Source organism: Thamnophis sirtalis, unplaced genomic scaffold (assembly GCF_051295495.1).
Source record: "Thamnophis sirtalis isolate CommonGarterSnake01/CBP01778 unplaced genomic scaffold, rThaSir2_p1.2 scaffold_6, whole genome shotgun sequence".
In the NCBI taxonomy this organism is placed as follows: domain Eukaryota; kingdom Metazoa; phylum Chordata; class Lepidosauria; order Squamata; family Natricidae; genus Thamnophis; species Thamnophis sirtalis.
This window is the reverse complement of record NW_028261386.1, coordinates 70,348,678-70,366,853: the sequence shown is the minus strand read 5'-3', so window position 1 is coordinate 70,366,853 and position 18,176 is coordinate 70,348,678. Positions and strand designations below refer to the sequence as shown.

The following is an 18,176-nucleotide window of genomic DNA, read 5'->3' as shown; positions in this document are numbered from 1 at the left end:
GGGTAATCACTAATGTATGATCTGTTGTGTTTTGTGTTTTTGTTGATTTTTGCACAGTTGTTCTCAAACAATACCAGCAAGCTGCTGCTCTTGCAGAAAAATATTGTGACTTTGATATTTTGGTACAACTATGTGAACAGACTGATAACCAAAGCAGATTACAACGCTACATGACCCAGTTTGCTGATCAGGTGAGTTATTAAAATTTTACCATAGTGAAGTTTTGTCATTTAAGTCAGCGGTGCCCAACCTTTACAGTTGGGAGGCCTGCAGGAGAGTTCACTTAAGTTCACCACTTATATAATTTTAATTTCAAATTATACTTTTTTCCACATAGTTTCTCTAGAGCAGCAATCCTCAGCCTTTCTGGCTTGTAGCCCTGGGGGGGGTGGGGGAGAGGAGGTCCATTTGTGCGAGGAACAAGTGCATGCACTCTCCAGTCGCTCAAAAGAAGGTTCACATGCAAATGCAAGATGGCCATTGGTCGCACAAAGTTTCACATATAAGCACAAGACGGCCACCATGAAGGTGTGTTTGTGTGTGTGTGAGGGCAAGCAGTCGCTGCTTGTGCAAGGGGAGGTTCACACTCCTGCACTCACCCACTGCTGTGCTGCCTGGTTCCAAACAGGCCGTGCCCGGGAGTGGGCCACAGCTGAGGGTTGGGGACCACTGATCTAGAGATTTATCTGTCTAAAATGTCCTATATTCTTTCAAGTTGTAGAGCGTTTTATAGAGAGAATTGTCAATTTTACCTTTATTCAAAAAGCTGTTGTTCCAGTACTTGAACTGGAGAAATATGCATTATAAGCCAGGGTACAGATGTGCATTCTGCAGATATGCCAATTAAGCAGATTAAGTCTCGTGGGTACTTTTAATATAACATAAGGCAAAGGACCAACATGTATTTAGCTGCTTCAGGGTTATGATTTATTCCTGCTTTAGAAATAATCACTTGATTACTAGCACTGAAGCAGAGGAGCAATTGATAGAGCAAGATAGAAAATAATGTTAAATCAGGACAACAGCTTGCCCTTTGCATGTTTGAAGATATATTAAGCATTGACATGAGGGAATAAAAAAAAACAATTTTTCAGATTGAAAATAACAGTAATAGTAATGTTATTTTCTAATAATAGAAAATAATACATACTTGGTGGAGGCCAATATCTAAAAAAGAAATGAGTGTTTTACACTTTTAAAGATCTATACTTCTGTTTCATAAGAAGACCATACTTTGCAAAGCAGACCCTTATGCACATATTGTATAATTTTATTTTTTAGAATTTTTCAGATTTTCTGTTTCGTTGGTATTTGGAAAAAGGAAAAAGAGGAAAACTGTTATCACAGCCAATTGCTCAGCATGGCCAGTTGGCTAGCTTCTTACAAGCTCATGAACATCTCAGTTGGCTACATGACATCAATAGTAATGACATGGATAAGGTATGCTTTAAAATAATACAAACTTCTTACTTTTCCCTTAGTCAAGGGAATGCATACAATGTACATTCTTCTTCCCTCTTTCTTGGTCCACTTGGGAACTATATAGAAATTGGTAATATAAGGAACAAGTAATAACATTTGTGTAATCATGGAAACTTTTTGGTTGGTTATTTTCATTTTAAAAAAATAATGTTTCTGTACATTGGGGAGGTGGCATTTAGGAGTAGCAAGTTTCTTTCATGAGGAAATCCAGACCTCCGCTTGTGTAGATTTCCCGGGTCTTTGCATAGAGCTTAAATTTGACTTTAACAGTATTTTTAATTGCCAACATTTATTGTAAATCACATCACCAAAATTCAGCTCAAAATTTTTCTTCAGTAATACCACCATGGTGTAGGAGAAATTTTGGGTTGAATTGTGTAATTTAAATTTAGAACAAGAAGGTTCTATGAAATGATTTCATTATTTCAAACTCTGCCCTAAAAGTAATGGCTAAGTATTCCAAACAAAGTACATAATAGAGCACTTTTATACAACTTTTTTCCCCCTGAATTTACTTGATTAACTTGTTTATGTCAGGGTTTTGTTTTTACACATTATCAAAAAGCTTACATGCTTATCATATTGTAGAACCAGTTACCTTAGAGAATAAACGCTTTGTAAAATAAAAGTGGGTCCCTAAGTGGGTGGAAATATCTGTACGTCTTATAGTATGAATATTGTGGCAGAGGTGGTAGTGGTTGGTGCAGCACCGATCAGCTGTTCTAGGTGGAGGGGATTGCTGCTGCTGCCTATCTCTGCCACCCATTCACTGGTGATTGGCGGCGAATGGGTGGCAGTAAATGGGCTGTGGTGAATGGGCTGCAGCAGCAGCAAACAGATCACGGCGATCCGCACTGCCTATAACAGCTGATCGGGGGTCAAATCCAATCACCAATCAGCTGCTTGGCAGAGAAGGCTCCAGTGTTCCTCAGCGGTGGCAGCAGCTCAGCTCAGTTGACCAGTGGTAGGCGCAACAGAGCACTGAAGTTGACCAGACTGTTTGCTATTTGCGGCAAGGACGCTAGTCAGTTGAATACCAGATGGATGCTGGGAGGCAGAGGCAGATTTTTTTTTCTTGTTTTCCTCCTCTAAAGTTAATGTGTGCTTTATAGTCCGGAACGTCTGATAGTCTGAAAAATATGGTATTTACTTCCAAAATACAGAAGCAGTCATTATTTATTTATTTATTTATTTTATTGCCTTTGATTATTTTTACAAATAACTCAGAGTGTGAATATATCAAACATACCTTCCTCCTTCTATTTTCTCCACAACAGCCCTGTGAGGAGAATTGGGCTGAGAGAGAGTACTGGCCCAAGGTCACCCAGCTGGCTTCAGTGGCTAAGATGGGACTAGAACTCACAGTGACCTGCCCTCTAGCCTGGTGCCTTAAATACTAGATCAAACCAGCTCTTTTTTAGTGTGTTCTTCATCCTTATTATGAAACTGGTATTTTAAATATTATGATGTGTCTTCTCATTTATGCAGAAGCTCGGTTAAAAATTAAATAATGATGCATGTCAGTAATATATTTTTATAGTAGTTCTTGTCTTGATGGTTTTCCATTTTCAATGACTATTTTAATCTTTAAAACTCTTATCCTCTTACCCTAACTTTTTTACGTCATTCCCAATAATTGTAAAACACCACTCAACAGAAAAGAGGATTCTCCACGATTGGTGAAGACAGCAGTCACGTAGGGTTCACTCTGTCCAGTAACCAATAGGGTGGAGTCAACAGATTATAAAGCTTTCTTCCTTGCTGCTCTTCCTCAGTTTTTAGACTGAGCCAGTTCTGGGCTGGACATAGTTGTATTTCTCTGATTATATTGTTCTTTCTTACTAATTAGAGGATTTTCCTCGTCATCTCAGAATTTGAATATGTAGTTATGAACTAGTAATTTCAATTGGGAAATCTGTATAAGCACTGCCCTCTAAAATCGGACACAACTGGACACTTATCTTTTTGTTCTCCTAAAACTTTACTTTTTCATAACTTTATCTAATTGGAACTATGTTGTTCATTCTTAGGCTTATAGAACACTCCACAATTTAGCAAATACAGAAACAAGATACTTTGCAAAGAAGAAAACTCTTCTTGGATTAAGTAAACTATCTGTGCTAGCTTCCAATATATCAGATGTGATGCTTAACGAGAAAATTGAAGGTACTTTTTGAACTAAACTTTAAAACTATGCCATGTTTATACAGAGAATCCCTTTATTTCTGGTCCTCATTGAAATGGTTCTATTGCCACTGTCATCACTAATTATTCTTTCTTCTTCCATGTATGCAAGAAATCATTGAACAAGAATGTTTTTTACTGCATCAAGAAACCCTTCCTGAACAGTTGTTGGCAGAGAAAAAGATGTCTCTCAATGAAATGCCAGTTTTAAGTGCCCCACAGCTCATTGAGGTATTTACTATATTTTTAATTAATGAGATTTTTGCATCTATCCAAAGGAAATTCCATTTTTCTTTCAAAAGAAAGCTACATTATCCATTTAAAAAGAATTTTGTGTTGAAGCTAGTCTGAAACTTGCTCTGAAATTCTGACTTCAAAGCCCAAACAGTGTCTTATGTACAGTGTATGATGAACAGTATCATTGACTTGAATATTTTGCACTTGTTTGGAAATTTTCCATGCCAGGTTGTCACTTACTTTCTTGCACTTGTACCTGCTTGCCTTGTATCAAAGCAGTTCAGCTAAGTAAGGTTCCACTATCTCTCAAATATGAAAAGCTCAAATTTTCATTAGTCAGAATGACCCATAAGTTATGTAGCTGGGGGTACTTTTTAACAGCATGTTCATAAAACCATCAGTGTATGTAGAGTAATAGCCCAAGAGTGTATGAACATTTGAATGTTTCCTCATCACATGCACTTGCACACAAAAACTTGGTGCTGTCTACATCGTGTGATTCAAAATATAAAACAACTTGTGGGTGGACAAATCTTAATTTATTACTCTCCAGGTTTATTACAAATAATTCTGTATCACTACTACCTCCACAGTATTATATATAATCTTCAAGTTATCCAAAATTGAAAGTAATTTTTTAATTGTAGGTTAATGCAGAAGAAAGCTGTCAACTTTATCAGTATCTTTAAATAATGATTTGAAGATTCGAGTACAGATAGTCCTCAACTTACAGCCACAATTGAGCAACAAGTTTTTGTTGCCAATTGAAACATTTCTTAAGTGAATTCTGCCCATTTTATGACCTTTCTTGCCACAGTTGTTAAGTGAATCATTGCAGTTGTTAAGGTAGTAACAGGGATGTTAGGTGAATCTGGCTACCCCATTGACTTTGTTTGTCAGGAGGTCACCAAAGTTGACCACATGACCACAGGTCACTGCAACTGTCATAAATATGAGTCAGTAGCAAAAGTGTCTGAATTTTGATCATGTGACCATAGGGTTACTGCAACTGTTGGAAGTGTGAAAAACAATCATAAATCACTTTGTTTGTGTTGGTGTAACATCAAGTGGTCAATAAATGAACTGTTGTAAGTTGAACACTACTGTACTGGCAATGTTTCTGAGATAGATTGTTGTATTTTTCTGTGCTTGCTCCATTCACTTACATGCAAAAATTAATGATTTAATTGAATCTGAGAGGCATGTTAATATGCTATAACAGTGATTGCAAACCTTTTTTGGCTGCCATGCCAAAAGCGGGGGGAGCACAGGGGGGTCGTGCACCGGTGTGCCACACCCATAATGCTATGTGCGCGGGGAGGGCAGCACATGCGCATGCACGTGACCAAAGCCCCTCCCCCATTTTTGTCGCGGTTTTTTCACCTTCCCCAGGCTCCAGAGGCTTTCTAGGAGCCCGGGGAGGGCAAAAACAGCCTCCCCCCCCCCCAGTCACCCTCCGGAGGCCTCAGAAGCTTCCCTGAAGCCTCCGGAGGGTAAAAAATGGCCCTACGGAGAACCCGGAGGTTCGGGAATGATGACTTCCAGTTTGCTCGTAGGGCTGGTTTTCGCCCTCTGGGGCCTTCAGGGAAGCCTCCTGAAGGCTCCGGAGGGCAAAAAGTGATCCTACAAGCAAACCAGAAGTCTGTTTCCGAACTTCCGGTTTGCCCATAGGGCTGGTTTTTCGCGCTTTGGAGGCTTCAGGGAAACGGCTGACACGACATCGCCTCGCATGCCCTGACAAATGGCTCCGCATGCCACTTGTGGCACGCATGCCATAGGTTCGCCATCACTATAAGATGCTATAAGATTCATAACCAGGTGTCCATATTTACCATGGTGCAATAGATATCCACATGAATTGAATAAGCTATCATTTATCACTCTTACACACAATGGCAATAACATGGAAAGTATATCTAAAGGGATATGCCGCTCACTTATTCTCAGAGGAATTGAGGCATATTTCAGTGAAAAATAGTTAAAGCACAGGGTGATTCCTCTCCACTCTCACCCATCCACCCCGCAGCAAGTTCTAATTTTTGTATTCATTATTTTATACAATAGCTATACATATGTGATGAGAACCAGAAAGCTAATGAGTATGACTTCAAAAAGGCACTGGATCTGCTGGAATACATTGATCAGGTATGAAACTTAATGAGAATTTCAGTTGTGCGTTACTGATGTACAGTGAATGGGTATACACGATTATGCAATTCTTTATGACAGTTGATAGAATACTTCTAAGTGTTCTTCTAAGTACCACAATGCAGATAATCATTGTTAGATCCATTTTCAGTAATGGAGGACGCAGCTTGGGAAGGTATTGTTACTAGTAGTGTTAGTATTATCCACAATTTTATGAATTCCTGTTTATTTATTTATTTATTTAAAGTAGTTGAGGCAGTTCCTCTTTATAAAATTTACAAAATGATTTACAAAGTTATTTTTAAATATGCAAAATAATCTTTTGTAAAATAATGATAATAAATGGTTAAGAAAGATTAGCATAAAAGATAATGAAGACACCAATTTAGAATATGGCTTATTCCAGAGAGTAGATTATTTCACAGAATTATTGCCATCTCAGTAGTGGTATATTGATGACTATACTGGCTCTAAACATATTGTCTCTATTTGCCTCAGTACATATGCATATTTTATTCACAAACGCTGGTGAAAAGGTAAAGTATTGTCCATGGAGGAGGAAAAAATAGAGTGCTTTCTTTCCTCTGCTTAATGTAAAAGGAACTCTTTTTCACTGCCCAACTCAGAAAGATGACATTATTTTTTCATGTATTAGATCAGGGGTCTCCAAATTTGGCCACTTTAAGACTTGTGGACTTCAACTCCCAGAATTCCCTAGCCAGCATGGGAATTGAAGTCCATAATTCTTAAAGTGGCCAACTTTGGAGAGCCCTGTGTTAGATTTATATGCCACATTTTCTTCTCATGTTCAGGTTAGTTGTCCTACAATTTTTCTTCATAACAACTTCCTTTGACATAGATTGGATTAACCCAAGAGTGACCAGATCAAATCACCATTTGAATTTCCAGGGCTAAGGGTAGATTCTAGTCTACCCTTAGAGTGGGTGTGTTGTGTCCTGATCTGACCAGCACATCATGCTCTCTCACTGATGTACCAAAAAAGAGGCTTAATCTCATGTGATAAACACATACATGCACACTGCTCAAGTAATCAAAGAGTGCACTGTACAGACACTTCTGTAGAGCCATATGGAGGATTCCCTATCCTGTTTGTATGTGAAAGGATGCAATGTAAATGGCTGTTGCTGAATTAACTGTCTGAAGCATGGCAAAGGAACATTCGGATAGTATTGCATTTCACCCACAACCTAAAGTTAAGAATTTAATCAAGTATGTTCATCTCTGAGAAAAAAAGTCTTTTCTTAAAATTCAACTTTTTTACCATTCTGGTTACTGTAGAACACTTACATGTTGTACAAGCTTCTGTGCTCCCAATCTCTGGCTAACCTGTCGTTTCATTGTCTATTTGCCATATTATTCAGATTTATAAGATAGCATTGCCCCTTTCTTTGATAACACCCATAATGCTGTTATGCCTTATTCCTTAGTTTTCTCACATTGCTTCATAATTTCTTAAGCCTACAATTTTCTGAAATATATTTTTAAAACACATCAATATTTTGTTACCTTGTTTCGCTAGCATAAGTATTCATCCAAGTATGGTTATAATGCATACTTTATTTCCTGAAATTTCAAATGCAATTTAACATTATTTCTTTTTTTTAATGAAGGCTGAGCAAGTGGACATAAATTATCTAAAACTTAAAATACTTTGTAAAGCTCTCCTGAGAGATGGGTAGGTAAAAGCAGTTTAATTTGTTTAATGTATTCATTTACAACATTTGTATCCCTACTTAGGCAAAATAGTTCCTACAGCAGCTTCCACAAAATCAGTAACAAATGAAATGCCATAATCTCTATTTTTGATCTTTATTTTCAAAAGGTTTGACAAGGGATGAGGGCAATGGAAAAATAGATAGATTTGGACACCAGTTCTTACAAATATAATACAAAAGGTTGAATGCAAGATAAATTAGGTTAAATCTTCTATAGAATTCATGGATTGACTCTGCTTTCCATCTCTCCTTTCACTTTTGAGGGCATCTTTGATTTCAATTAATACTTTTTTGGAGTAGCCTTCCAATATCTTCCAGTTTTTAATATCAAACTGAATACTTAGGTAGGACATTCCAAAATCAGGGCATCACTATCAAGAAGAGATTTTCTTTATGGAAAAGGCAAGTTGATAGAATAGTAGGTGTACCTTGGGCAAGTGAAAGGCTATGCAATGATACATGTTTGATAATCCTTAATTAAACTATTGGAAGGGCAGGAATTATCTCATACAAACTGGGGATTCACTAAAAGTGTACCAGTTTCAATGAAGATACACCTAGCTTCTTGACTGTTAGCTCTTAACTATTAACTATTATACCATTGTGTTCCAAATTTTGAAGGAGAAGATGAATAGATGATGAAAGACTCAGCACTGTGCTTTTGACTAGATAAAAAACAATAACAGTGACTCCCCTCAAAATCTCTAAGGATTGTGCAAAATACCTATTCCAAACAACTATATTAACATAGTTCAATTGGATGTGGTTCAGGAACAATTTGGGGAGGTTGTTTAAAGAATCCTTTCATTCATTATAATTTATTTTGAATAAATTCATAATTATGTCCAGACTTAATCTCAAAACGTGTTAGGTATTGATCCTCAATTGGATGCCACCATTTCTTATTGTCCAGTTGTTGATCAGTTAGAATAAATAGCTACACAAAATTACCCTTATTCAGATGTCCTCCACATTATCAAGGCATTTCTGATTCAGATACCTCAAACTACCTGCCCTATAGGGATGTGCATAATTTTTCTAATGCTACTCTATAACTATATATGGCAATAGAATTGTTGGGTAGTCCCCAAGCCTTGTGGGAAACACACAGTGACTTCCTAAGAAGGTAGTGGTTTTTTTGTTCCTCATTTATTCTGTTCACTATTTTACTTTCAAGAGAAGTAAATAGCTAAGAGGGAGGCTTTAGGGAAGAATGTGTTTCCCTTTGCCCTGGCTTAATGCAGATTAAAATCAGCCACATTAAACATTATAATAAATGGATTAACAACAAAAAACATTTTTTAAAAAATGCATTAAAATTACTGAAATAGAGGCCTCTTTCTTGCTAAGCATTTTTATTCTGAATTCGACTTTCAGCATTCTCTTCCTTTAGCATCCAGCAAAGCCACCTTCTCAGGGAAAGTCTAAGCAATAGGAACAGTTAAACTGTCAGTGACAGAATGTAAACTTTGGGCATGGACTAAACTTCCTAATCACAATAGTATAATGCAGCAACACAGACATATTAAATAATTTGGCTTTAAAAAGCTGACTATTTCAATTGTAGATCACGGGTGATGATGATGAAGAAAAGTGTACTGCTTTTTTCATGCCAATTCTATATTGGAGAGGCCAGCCCTGTTCTAACTCTTCCATCCATATGTTTCACCAAGTCATGCATGATATTAATTGTAGTGAAAGATGTGGATGTGAATTTATATTGCCTAAGTAGATTTTCACCTTGCCTTTTCTTCTACTTTGTAGTCTGCTCCAACCTTCTGTACAAATTGAGGGAGGCTTCACTAAGGCTAAGAAAACTCTACTGATTAATACTTTTGCTCTGCTAGAAGAATCTAGTTGCAAAGTTCCAAATCTTTTTAAAAATCTATCTGTAACTTTTTCCCTTAAATTATGAAAATTAGTCCTTTTATATTTTAATATTATACTGAAAAACAGAAATATAATACTTGCTGAAATTTGAAGAAAATAATAAAGAATGCAAATGAAAATTTGAAATATAAACGTAGGAAAAAGTAGCTCAGTGAAAATTTAGATTAACACATTGCATGTTATTTGTCTTTACAATATATTTGTTTTAGTTCTTTTACATTTTGACATTATAGCTGGTCCAATTCAGAAGGCAAAGATGATCCAATTGAAGCATCTAAAGACAGTATATTTGTGAAAATACTACAAAAGCTGATGAAAGAAGGTATACTTTATTGAAATACATTCAGAAATAATTTGAATCTCCTGCTTAAACATTGTCATGCAAATGTTAGTTATACATCAAAGATATATAATATAATATAATGCAGTCATGAATTTAGTACAGTATATTGCTGACCAAATTAAAGGCAGCAGAAATGCGATATATAGCTTTAACATGCAGTGTAACTCTAACATTAGAGGGAAAAATCATTCCTGTTTAAATATGTTATGCTGAAGTTAAGTATAAAGATCCATATTGCCCAAACATCTATAATATCTAACAACTATTTCTATTGTAGGAGTTCAACTTAGAGAATATCTGCCTGATGTGAAAGATTTGATGCAGTCAGATGAACTTGGACATTTAAAGTATAATCCCTACTTTGAATTTGTTCTGAAAGCAAATTATGAATTGCATGTTTTTAGAAATCAGGCATGAGAAATTTTTAATTTTAGTTAAGCCAGCTTCTTTTTTACATTGTGCATTGTTTTTGCAATAAAGTTTCAATTCTAACCAATAACATGTCTGATTCATAATGATTAAAAACTGAAGCCAAATCAAGAAGATTATGAAAGAAAGTTGAACAAAACATAAAAAATTCTATAAACAGTATGTTTCTAAACAGCAATCCAGCTTCTTACTTGTGCTGCTGTTTTGTAGTGAATACAATTGTTTATACAATGTGAGAAATGTTGACTTTTCTTCTTATAATATACACTTATATTCTTAAATATATAAATGACTGAATTCAAGTGCTCACCATGTAATGAAGTTCTATTACAATCTAAGTAATGACATGAAGGCTAGAAAGTAGTTCTGCAAGTTCTTCTCCTGGAAATTATCTTCTCTACTTGATGTTAGCTTGGTTTTGGTAGTTTACAATCCACAATACTTTGCCATGCTAATGCATAAAGAACAGATGGACTAATGTAAATCAACTTAGTTCTTTAATCTGACAAATATCACAGAATTGTCCCTACAGCCTGCTCAACGTGTACAAAGTAACTGCAAAACCAATTTGCATCGTCTTACTTTTTTATGTCTTGGCTAAATGCCTCTAGAATTTGATCCAACAGCTGAGAAGGTCATAAGTTAAATCAGTTGAAGAGCATCCTATGTCCAGTTTTAAAAGTACAGCTACCATTCCATAGCTTCCTTTCTTGCTGTGCTTACAGAGCTCTAAGAATGGAAGAGCCGAATACATATGGAAGAATATACTTATCTCGAAATGTTCAAACCAATGTAGATAATGTACAATGCATTATCCCTACTGGAAGATTAAACAGAATATCTGAAGTATGTTGGGATCTTCAGAATATGTGATTGCAAAAGGAACAGGCAACCTGAAGTTATTAATACAAAGTTAAAAATTGAAACATAGTAATAAAATAAAGCTGACAAATGATCACATTTTATTCTGCTTTTTCAATTAAAAAGCAGTGAAAAGTGCTCTGGTCTGATTAAAGTCTCCCTAGAGCTTTTCATTTCAGTCCAAACTATAATTTGCTTTGATATATAAAGTGCTACATAATCTGAATTTTGTAGAAATTTTCTCTTGATGCTAACATTTCCCCAAAAGCTAAAACAGATTTTCTCTAAATATTCAGAATAAACACCAGGCTCTGAGTACATGAAAATGTGTTATCCGAATATTTGTTAAGAGTTTTTTTATGAGAAGACATAGCCCTGTTTTTGGCAGTTTACTAAGAAGCTCATCTCAGTGAGTTCAACAGAATGTATTCCCATGGAGCATGTAGTGGTATTAATGCAAAATCTGAATTCTGTGAAATTAGTTCACTTAATGAGCAGCCTCTGGAATGATGTAGATACAGGTATATGTACATATACCAACAGCTGGCAATTTCATTCTAAAATAGTGCTATTTTTTCTTCCTGAAAAATGGCTGAAAATCATCTGAATCAAATGGTCTTATATTAAAAAAATACAAATACGTTTTGGTTTCAGTAGATGTATTTGTTTTGTTGAAAGCACTGGATTGGTTTAATGGGAAAAATGGGTCAATTGAATGCATTCATGGAATATTTTGCAATAATAGCTCTGAATTCCTTTCACCGGAAAGTTGTTACCTCATGTTTGTTAGGAAAAACAGGAGGAATCAGCAGCATAAGCATCACATTCCCAAATGAAAGGTGATATATAAATAAATAAAATATATGCACATTAATTCTTCAATTATTTAAACTTACAAAAGAGGCAACATTTGTAACAAATCACAGTGTGTTATTAATATTTCTGTCGTTATCCAATGTCATGCAATGGGAAAGAGAATTTCTACTATACTTTCCAATTAATGAAAACTCCGGGTGATGAGACTAGCTTTACTCCTAATTTAGTAAGCACATCCATTCACTTAAAAGAGACTGTTTCAGTATCTAAGTGACACTTATAAAACCATAGTATGGTTTGGAATAGACGAAGGTGTGAAGTTGTTACTTCTGTTGGCAGAGACTTGAGAAACTACAGTAATTTCTCCTACAGGGATGAGCTTTGCACTTACCCTTCTCTAATTGCTTGAACCTGATTGGATTTGTCTCTGTTAATACTGGCTAAAACTTATACAGTCATAAATCCTTCAGCCATAATTCCCAACTATATTTATAGAGAAAATAACTTGCTTACAGTAATCAGGAAAAAGTTACTGTAAAAGTTTATACAAATGACATGGAAGTTTATAAAATAATCTGTAATAAGCATGATACTAACGTCTGCTTAACTTCAGGAAATTATAAAGGTGCCAAGTTACCCTTCCGTTAGTTATTAGGTTTTTTTTATACAATATGCTGTCCACATAGTCTAATGAAAATGTAAATTATAAGGTATAAATTGTCCATCATTGGTGATACATTTAATTTTATATATTAATTTGATATACATTTACTTTTTAGTTTTGTAGTGATAATAATTTAATATATTTAAAATGCTAGGTTTCACAGGATGCCTTTCAAAAGGAATATGACATTAGGTTTTCAAAATTTGGTTTTCTATTCATTAAACTTATTTTAATATGAATGTGATAACTTATTATTGAGAACCTTTCACTTTAGCATTCATCTTTGGATGCCTGTTTCCATTTTTAAAATGTTAGAATTTAGATTCTTTGGTTTGCTGATCTTAGAACAATTAGATAGATAATATACATTTAATAATCCATTGGATCATTAGTCTTTTACATACATTTTAGATTGGGTTTCTTCAAAGTCCTGTATAAAGGAATTATATCCACAGTGAGAATTAATCCATTAAACCTAAAAGGGCTTCAGAGTGCTTTGCTCTCCTAAAGGTGCTCCAGAACACAGGATTGTCTACGGTGTCTTTCCTGGGATTGTATGCAGTTGTTTTAAGGAATGGTAGACTGGTGCTATGTTTGTGTTCCTTGACATGCTAAAGCACCTTTTCAAATTGAATCCATGCTACATACTGCAAATAGGGAAGTTTATTACACCTTTGCTAGCGTTAATGTATTATTCAGTCAATAAACACAGATTGCTAATCCTGCTGCATCATACTTGAAGAAAGAACTGTTTTTAGTCTGGGGTACTAGATTGTAGTACTGCTATTATGCTACAGCCTCTTCAATAGCATGGAGTACATAACCAGTGCAGGTAGTCTCAAGTTACAACCACAATTGAGCCCAAAATTTCTGTTGTTAAGTGAGACATATAATTGAATTTTGTCCCATTTTATGTCTTTCCTTGCCAGTTATTAAGTGAATTGCTGTAGTTGTTAAACTAGTAGCAGGGTTGTTTAGTTAATCTGACTTCGTCATTGACTTTGCTTGTCAGAAGGTACAAAAGCTGATCCCATGACCCTCGGACACTTCAACTGTCATAAATATGAGTCAGTTGCCAAGTATTTGAATTTTAATCACGTAATCATAAGAATCCTACAATGGTCACAAGTGTGAAAAATAGTCATAACTCACTTTTTTCAGTGCCATTGTAATTTCAAACAGTATAGAATAGAATAGAATAGAATAGAATAGGAGTTGGAAGGGATCTTGGAGGCTTTCTAGTTCAAGCCCCTGCTTAGGCAGGAAACCCTACACCACTTCAGACAAACGGTTATCCAATCTCTTCTTTAAAACTTCCAGTGTTGGAGCATTCACAACTTCTGGAGGCAAATTGTTCCACTGATTAATTGTTCTCAGTAAAATTCTCCTTAGTTCTAGGTTGCTTCTCTCCTTGATTAGTTTCCACCCATTGCTTCTTGTCCTGCCCTCAGGTCCTTTGGCAAATACCTCTTATTCGTGGCAGCCCCTGAGATATTGGAACATTGCTATCATGTCACCCCCAGTCCTTCCTTTCACCACTGTGGGTATATCTAGTGAATTGGGTATTCACTAGATATAACCAATTCCAACAACTGTTCTTTATATGTTTTAGCCCCCAGTCCCCTAATCTTCTTTGTGGTTCTTCTCTGCACTCTTTCTAGAGTCTCAACATCTTTTTTATATTGTGGCGACCAAAACTGGATGCAGTATTCCAAGTGTGGCTTTATCAAGGCATTATAAAGTGATATTAACACTTTATGTGATCTTGATTCTATCCCTCTGTTTATGCAGTCTAGAACTGTGTTGGCTTTTTTGGCAGCTGCAGCACACTGAACTGTTGTAAGTCAAGAACTACTTAGATTCCATATGTTTTTGAAAATAGCATGAACATGCTAGGACAGCAGTTCATGAAACCTCAAAGCAGAAATGTTCAGTAACAGCTAAGTATTTAATTAGGGCTTGTTCATTTACTTAGCGGCAGGGGAGGGGCTAATGCTGGATAAGCATATGTGCCTACATAATGAATACACTCTTGTTTAGATCTTCCTGTAAGATTGCTGAAAATGTTTGTTACATTTGCTGCAAATACGTTAACTTTCTTTTAGAAATGCATCTATTATCTTTTTTTCAACTAGAGTCACAGAATAAAGGATTAGAAGGAACATTTATTTATTTATTTATTTTTATTAACAAACATGTAAACTACCCACACACAAAAATTAGACGTACATCACATTTATACAATATGAACAAGAACTTCCTGTTCTTTATAATAGCAATCATCAATCGATATCGCTCACCTTATATTATTTCCCCTTCTATTGTATTTCATTTGGATTTCACCATTCTTAACCCTCATAACTATTATTTTTTGAGTTTTGTTATATTCCTTCATTGATTTTTGTTTCTTTCTTCCATCCACCTATATCATTTATCCCATATCTGGTAGAATTCTGATTCTTCTGATTCTTCTTTTCCCTGGATTTCTTTAGTTAGTTTGTCTATTTCGGCACAGTCCATAACCTTTTATTATCCTGCTTTTATTATTTTTATAAATAACTCAAGGTGATTAATGTATCCAACATACTTTCCTCTTCTTATTTTCACAGGGTTATTTTCAAATCACCCTGTAAGGTGATTTGGGCTGAGATAGAATAACCGATTCAAAAGCCACCCAGCTGGCTTTCATGGTAAGACGGGACTTGGATTTATATTTGCTTTCTAGCTTGGTCCCTTAACCATTAAACCAAATTAGCCCTCTTAGGTTCCGCCGAGAGATCAGCTAGTTCAATCTCTTGTCCAGGACACAGATAGTACATGTTTTCAAGAATGCCAAGACTACAGCTCCCAGAATTCCCAGTCATCATGACTGGGAATCCTGGGAATTGCAGTCCGAATATATCCGGCAAGTACCAAGGTGGAGAAGGCTCTCCAAGGGTTTCATTTTCATCTCATCTTCTCCATAATTGGTTGTTGTCATTGCCCATCCAAAAGGGGACTTTTACTTCCACCCTTCCTCCAATCGCAAAACTGCCATTAACCTCCTCCATGACCATAACTAGATGTGAATTGCTTTAGATTTTTTTTCTTTTAAAGTCAGCTTACCCATGTGGTATAAATAGCATGAAGTACGGCGAACCCATGGTGTATGGTAACTCTTCAATGTGGTTGGCAGCCAGCTAGAGCCTTTGGTATTTATCATCCTCTATATATAAAACTGATTTTGCACAGCATTTTAAAATACATTTAACATGTTCCTTTATAGTGGTTGGCAGTCCGGCCAAACCCTGCTCTTCTCATACAAATAATACTTCAGAAATGCTGCTCCATGTACTCTGATCTTGACCGCTCCTTTAACAGACAACTGTTCTGAGAACTGGTGTTTTTGGCCAGAAGCCACAGACTTCGATGAATATTCCTCCTCCATGATTGTCCAGGGCAAACATATTCATGTTATAAAAATATTGCGCAACATAATGAAAGTAACATTAAAAAACCCCCACTTTGCAAATAGGACAGAATAGAATGTTCAGAACAGTGAAGGTGATCTAACTGTAACATACTTAATCCGGTTTTGGGCCGTTTGAATCACCTGGAGTTTTGAGTCTTGAAAATGTTGATTTTTATTGTCAACCTGATCCTTAATGCAATAATGTAATCCAACAGTAAATAACTTTGCTTTACAAGAATAATTTTTTTCTGAAAATATTTTTATAAGCATTACTTTGAGGTTGCTTGAGCAGATAAAAGAGTTTGCATGCTATCTACTGAAATCCAACCAACACATTGTCACTTTGGGTTGCATACTAGAAAAAAATTGTGCATGGTTTTCCCGTAAATTAAGGCAATGAGATGAGAATCCATGGTCGAACCTCAGAGCAGAGATGTAAAAGTAATCCTTTGGGAACATCGCAGTAGCTTTAAAAGAATATATAGAGTAAAAAGGTTTTGGGGGATTTTTACCAATTGTCATGGTTTTTCAAGGTGGCAAAACGGGCGGCGTCTGTAAATTCTGTATTTGTCTACTAAGTAGACCATTTAAAATTTCCTCTCAAAACAGTGTCAGCAATCCCGCCAAAGATCCGGAGAATTGGGTTCTCCTTAGACCACGGGCAAGATTCAATTCAATAGCCCAGACTTTTTTTGGGGGGGTGGTGGTGTTAAGAAAAGGCGCTTTTGTCCTCACTTAAGGCGATGTAATCGCCTAAGGAAACCGTGTTCCAACCCTCCTAAACAGATGCTCAAAAAGGATGGCGGTTCAATCGAGCCGCGCTCACTTTGCAACCCAGGCTAAGTTCGTTGAAAGCCCCTCAAGCCTCTTTGACCAGCCGCGGCTACCCGCTTGTGCTTCTTCCACCCCGCAGCGCTGGAGGCGAGGTGGAGCAGAAAGCGAGCGGAACCGCGCAGCCGATTGGGGAGGGCGGGACGCGGCCTCGCCAGCTCCGCTGCGCCCTTCTGCCCGCCTTCTACGCCGCAGCTTCCTCCTTCCTTCCTCCCTTCCTTCCGCGGTGGGGCGGGGATGCCCTCCCCCGCCCCTAGCTCGTTCCTGGGGCTTCTGTCTCCTTTCCGGGCATGATGGCTCGGAAGATTATTTGGGAAGGGAGCTTTGGTGGCCGGGCGGGGGTCGCCGGCAGACAGTCCTTATACGGCCCGGCCCGTGCTACCTGGGTCTGGGCCAGGCGCTCCTTCTTTGGGCAGCCCCGCGGCCGAGCATGGGGCCTGGGGGGCTCCGGTCCGGCCGCCTGGCCAGTCTCGATGCCCAGCACCCAAATATGGAGACATTCCTGTGGGTCGGCGATAGGGGAGGGGAGAAGCCAGCAAGGGCCTATATAAAACCCGCCGGGCTTTCGGAAGCCCACCGACCAGCAGAGTTGGGAAGAAGCGGCAACCGGAGCTGAGAGCCAGGAACTAACCCCCAAGGTGAGTGAGGCCGGCAGCCGGAGGGCGGGTGCCTGGCCGGTTGGCTGCTCAGACAGGCAGGACCGGGAGAAGGAGGACCGGCTTCTCAGCGCAGCAACTCTTGGGACTGGACTGGAGGAGGAGACTTGGGGAGTGGTGGGGTGGAGTGGCAACCTCTTCTGCTTTAAGCTCAACAAATGATCACATCCTGAAGCAGCTTTGCTGCTTTTCCTGGATGGGTGGAAACAGATGCCACCCAGCCTCTTCTGGTTTTACTACCGTTTTATGGCAAGAGGGAGAAAAAAAAGATCTTGCCTTTTGCTGGAACAACCAGGGGCAAGCTTTCAAAGTCAAGCAAATAATAGGTGATGACACTGAATCAACCCAAAGCTGAAGTCAGCGGAGACCCAAAACGATGGTCCAAGAAATGTAGGCTCAGATTAGTTGTGGAAACAAAGTAGTTTTCGCCAAATCATCATTATTAGCA

General features: G+C 37.4%; 1 protein-coding gene across 1 annotated transcript in view; it reads left to right on the top strand.

Annotated features, from left to right (window-relative positions):
* Positions 1-10,519, top strand: part of NUP133 (nucleoporin 133) — a 31,174-nt gene extending 20,655 nt beyond the window's left edge. Inside the window, exons 19-26 of the mRNA XM_014059829.2 lie at positions 58-191; positions 1,282-1,440; positions 3,513-3,648; positions 3,779-3,897; positions 5,968-6,048; positions 7,683-7,747; positions 9,911-9,999; positions 10,298-10,519. Of these exons, the coding sequence (XP_013915304.2) occupies positions 58-191; positions 1,282-1,440; positions 3,513-3,648; positions 3,779-3,897; positions 5,968-6,048; positions 7,683-7,747; positions 9,911-9,999; positions 10,298-10,437 (923 nt within the window). The 3' untranslated portion in view covers positions 10,438-10,519. The remainder of the gene's footprint in view (positions 1-57; positions 192-1,281; positions 1,441-3,512; positions 3,649-3,778; positions 3,898-5,967; positions 6,049-7,682; positions 7,748-9,910; positions 10,000-10,297) is intronic.
* Positions 10,520-18,176: the final 7,657 nt, after the last annotated feature.